Here is a 5,385-nt window from a genome sequence, read left to right as displayed (position 1 = left end):
GTCTGTCCTTTAATAAATTTACAATGCACCATGCAGATAAACTGTCTATTGGCAACAACAGGAAGAAACCTACACTGAAAAAGTATTTTTTCATTAAATTTTGTAAAATGAATAGAAATCTGATGGAGATTATACAACTTGTTATAATTTGTTATAAGTTGCAAACAAATCTTCTATATTTATTGACAGCTTGGCCTAGTGTACTTACAAAATTGGAAAATAAGAAGATAAAAGATTTTTATTGTATTCATAAATTCAGATTTAAAGTGCCTATATCACTTGTGGGATCTTTACGGATTTGAATAGAGCTTGAAAAATTAGTTTATAAGTTCTAAAACCTTTTTTGATATAGTTAAATAGTTTCGGAAATATTTACATCTAAACATGACGATTTCCTAAATTTCCGTCGTTCTCGGGGGCCTGGGACTCAGGAACCGAGTTCTTGTCAAACATAATATAATCAATTGGAATTTTACTTCGATCTTCCAATAACGTAAAATATTTTGAGAAAAACTCGCCCAGTTGCTACAGCCATACACAACGCACCGTTCCCGATTTTTTTTCTTGAAAAGCGCAAACTATATCGCCAGTGAAACTCTTCATGTTTACATTATAAAAGACGGCGTGTTTGCAAATCATTCCTGAGTTCCAGTCCCCCCAACCGAGGTATTTTCGAAACTATTTAATTATATCAAACTAGGGATCCAAGGATTGTGCAAAGTTTTCATGCCCTATATTACCTAAGCAACCAGACGTTCGTCCCAACATAAACGTTTTGACTTATGCCAGTAAAAATATAATGAACTAGGTTAAACATTAATCAAAAGGAAATTACTCAAAGTACTCAAATTACGTTAGCCGCGGATAGCGCCGGATACTGTGGCTATTAAATTATAATTTTAGTTGCCCGTGTAAACCGGCCTAACCGGGCGCGATTTTCTCACTTTAGTCTCTTTTCTTCGTCAAACAACTGTGACTACATTCACTACATTTATATGATGGCTACAATTTATCCGTCACTTCATGAGAATAGCCAAAATAGTTGCGTTGTAAATAATGTAAATAAACCGCGGTGCATATTATGTCTATGATGTCGATACTTCGACGCGTATAAATCGATACAAAACAATATACTTATAATCAATACTGTATACCGCCAAAATGGTTTGAATACTGCACAAAATGTCCGTTTTGAATAATATCATTTTGTACTGTATGCAGAATACCAGGTATCGACTTGCTATCGACAATTTAATATACATGTGTAGGAGTCTATAAATACATAAACAACACAGCGTCGTTTCTTCCTAACCTCTTAGCTCTATTTATGGAATAAACCTTCTAAATTATATTTGTGTTGAATTGAATGCTCGTAATTCATAACATAAGTTGATAAATTGCGTAGATTCTCAAAGAATTGCTCGATTTTTACGCCCGGAATGTTTCGAAGCAATGTTCGTCGCTCCTCGTTTCTTTACATCGTGAATAATGTTCAAGTCTCGACGGCACATGCGCAGTTGCGAGGTGTGAGGAAGAATCGGGTGTTCCGGGGGGTAATTCTGCGCAAATCCCTTTAAAACAAAACACAAACCGCGGAAAAGCAATGCTTCAAAATTGACAGTAACCGCCAAAATTCCTCAATATTTTGGTGAACTTTGCAAAAGGGACATAGTGCATTAATAAATAAAGCAAGTTAAACTGATTTAAAAACCTTAAATTACTGATCATGTACAAAAAGTTACTACACGCATAAATCAACCTACCCCCCGTAAAGTTTACACTATGACTGACTGACTGACTGACTGACTGACTGACTGACTGACTGACTGACTGTCTGACTGACTTACTGACTCGTTTGAATTTTCGCCACTCATCACAATACTGCAAAGTTTCTCAAACTTTGCACTAAAAAGGTTGTAGAACTTATAAACTAATTTTTCAAGCTCTATTCAAATCCGTAAAGATCCCACAAGTGATATAGGCACTTTAACTATCCATAGTAACAAATTTTGGACAAATTTGAATATCAAGTCTGGTAGCAAACCATGAATTTATGGCTTATGGTATGGTACATTTCTTGTCTGTGCATTGTTAAATGCAATCAGAGAAAGATTAAATCACTAGGTACACATGTACAGTACACTTATAGTTGCGGCGAGTTGCCACAACCCCTTACAGGTAGGTAAATATGTACAGTATTAACAAAAGTAATCAACTGCAAATCTCAATGACAATAATACAAATGTTGCAAATGCCTGACAAAAGCGCATTACTGTTCAGTTCCATCTTATGTTCCTAATTTCATCGCTCCTTGTTCTATTCTTCATCTGTGCTCATGTCAGAATCATCATCACTCATAACACTAACATTGCCATCTATTTGCATTGTGTTTGTTTTGATGTAAACAAGTTTTAGAACTTTCTCTTTATCAAGACGGTTTCGGAGTTTTGAGTGAACAAATGAGAATGTGGAAAAGTTTCGTTCAGATGCAGTTGATGAAGCTGGTAATGAAAAAACTCGCTTTGCCAGGTCCTGCAGTAAAGGCCAGTCAATGCCATCAGCAATCCACCACTGGAGAACTGACTTGGACTGTCCAATTAATTTGAAGCGAAATGACTGTCGCTGTTTTTCCTCAAGAGCCTCTATCCGAAAAGCAGTATACTCCTGGGCCATCTGCTCCTTTCTGGTGTTGTTGGTAGTACCATCTTTAGTTGGATATCCATAGATGAAATCTTCAACTTCTCTTCTCAATGTGCGCGACATTCCATCCCCAAGATATCTTGGATCCAACAAGTAGGCAATGCCATGGGCATCTCCATACATGAAATCAAACCTGTCACGGACAAGTTTAACTAGGTAGGCTTTCTTTCTCTCCTCGATAGTGAGCTCCTGCATCAGTTTCTCCAACTCAAGAAAGGCATGGTAAGCATCGGAACAGGGGACTGCATCACTTTGGAATAACTTTATTAACTTGTCAATTGGCTGAAGAATCTTGATACTTTCATCTAGGTTTTTGACAAAATCTGGATCCGTAACAATTGCTTTGATCTCCAGACGTTTGTCCTTTTGTTTGGCACTCCCTTTGTTCACAAAATCTCTTTCAGATACCAGAGAATTGAGAATATCATCAGCTGCTTTCAGCAATTTGAAACAACCATGTATGGTACCCCATCGAGTTGGGGCTGGCTTTACCAGACTTGACAACTTTGCTGAAGCTAATGCCTTTTTCAATCTTGCCTTCACCCCATGATGGTTGTGAAAAAACATGACCACTTCTTTGCAATCATTAGCAAACACCATGAGATCTTCAAAAGGATAACCATCTGGGTATGCAGCTGGGCCACCACCAGGTGGTACTTTCTTTTTGGCACAGAAGATATCTTTGACGAGAAGATTAAGCCCATGAGCAACACAACCATGGAAAAAATGTGTAGGATACTTTTGTTCTAAGATACCCCACATTTTCTTGTTTGCTGATATATTGTCTGTCACTGCACCAGCTACATTATCTCCAAGATGATCTATAACACGGCTGAGATCTTGGGCCAACCATTCCGCATCATGACCTTGCTCTCCTGTGTAAACTGATTCGATGAACAGTGATTTAGTGGGACAGACAACCATGTAGTTGATAACTGGCTCATTTGAGATGTTTGACCAGGCATCAGTGGTGATACCAATTGGTGATACTGATTGGGGTTGGACAGCAATTTATCAACTTTATCTTTGACCTCTTCATAGGATTGTTGAAGTAGTCCACCAGGACTGTCATCTGCTAGTTCCTTCCTGGTCGGCAATTTTACTCCAGGACGTGCCAGTTGAACAGCTGATGCCAGAAATGGATCTTCAATGTGTTGAAAACTTGTGCCTGTGTTGTAGAAAAACATTGCAATATCTCGGTTGAACTTCTTTTGTTGTGAGGTGGTGAACATTGGAACTGCAAATGATCTTGCGGAAGGTTGTGTTCCTTGTGAGGATTTGCTTGAATTGCTTGTAGAGGACTTAAAAGCATTTGACTTCTTATTCTTGCTGGCAGGGTCATTCCACCATCCTGGACGGTCAACAACAGCTGTGTCTAACATAAGTTTCTTGAATTTTTTGCATCTTTTCAGATGTGTTTTGACAGACAAAACTTTATGGTGACGTCTAACCAATTCTTTGCAGTGTTTGCAAACAGCATGATTTGGCTTACTTGAAGAGTGTGCATTAGGGTCTTCAAATGCATAGCTCCATACATTGTGTACTGGGTGACCTCGCTTTATTCTCTTGTCATCGGGACTTTTAGAAGCTGTAGTTGCAACATTTCGATCATCTATGTCCAACTGAGTGATGTGAATGTTCTCAACATCATACTGATCAGAGACATCTTCATAAATGAAGAAAAATAAACAAAAATATATTCCAATAGTCAATGAATAGAATAGATACTACATATATCTGTTAATGTTTTGTGTAAGCACTGATTAATGACAACAGCATTACAATTTACACACTGCAGTACTGGACTACATTACTCAATACTATTACTGTCAAAAGTCAATATTACTGCAAATGTAAATGTTGAAATGTTATCAAGCAGAATGAATAAGAATAAATGAATAATATTAATATTAATATATGTAAAATTATGTATGAATTATGATAATATGATTAGACTATTTGTACTCCAGTAGCCACTGCCATTCACTAATTAAATAAATTAAACAAAATACAGTGTATGTAAATTATTTACCTTCCAAGCAAGAGCGAATTTCGTCAATTTCCATGATGCATTGATGCCATGTTTTAGATATACCTACATACAGCAAGTGCTCTCATTTCCGATTGCCTGGAATTCCTTAGATTATCAGTTAAAAATTCCTCAAATTTAGTAAAATTTCCTTAAATTTCATATTTTTGGGTTAAGGAATATCACATTGTTAAGGAATATCTTTCTTCGAAAAAAGACTGCATTTCCTGCATTTAAAAAAAGTATTTTTGAATAAATACAGCTAAATTGACTGAATATAATTTCAATATTCTTGGATTAGAAATTCCTTGAAAATAAAATATTGTGTTCCTTCCTTCATCTATTTGTTAACACGTGATCTATATACATTTACTTCATATAAGCAAACATTATATCCCTATCCGCGTTCAGTTCAAATGATAGTTTCATCAACGCGTCTAACAATAACTCAACGATAATTATCAGCAAGTATCTAAATAATGTGCTCTTTTACAAAATATCAATAATAGTTTACTTGTCTTATTATTTAATATACATTCTGCTCGTCCCGATAGAACAGAGGGTTATGTCTTATCCTTAGTGGATATCTACGTTGTCTTTCTTGATGTTCTGCTGGTTCTTCTTCTCTTCCTTGTGCCTCAACGTCTTGACCAGGT

General features: G+C 36.4%; 1 protein-coding gene across 1 annotated transcript; it reads right to left on the bottom strand.

Annotated features, from left to right (window-relative positions):
* Window positions 1–2,316: 2,316 nt before the first annotated feature.
* Window positions 2,317–3,624, bottom strand: LOC114529223. The gene has a single exon (XM_028550979.1). It carries the CDS (start codon window positions 3,622–3,624, stop codon window positions 2,317–2,319), a length of 1,308 nt encoding a protein of 435 aa, XP_028406780.1.
* Window positions 3,625–5,385: the final 1,761 nt, after the last annotated feature.

The sequence above is a fragment of the Dendronephthya gigantea genome, unplaced genomic scaffold (assembly GCF_004324835.1).
Source record: "Dendronephthya gigantea isolate DGI-Jeju-01 unplaced genomic scaffold, DenGig_1.0 000055F, whole genome shotgun sequence".
Lineage (NCBI taxonomy): Eukaryota > Metazoa > Cnidaria > Anthozoa > Malacalcyonacea > Nephtheidae > Dendronephthya > Dendronephthya gigantea.
The sequence above is the reverse complement of the archived record's forward strand: the minus strand, read 5'-3'. Positions and strand labels throughout refer to the sequence as shown.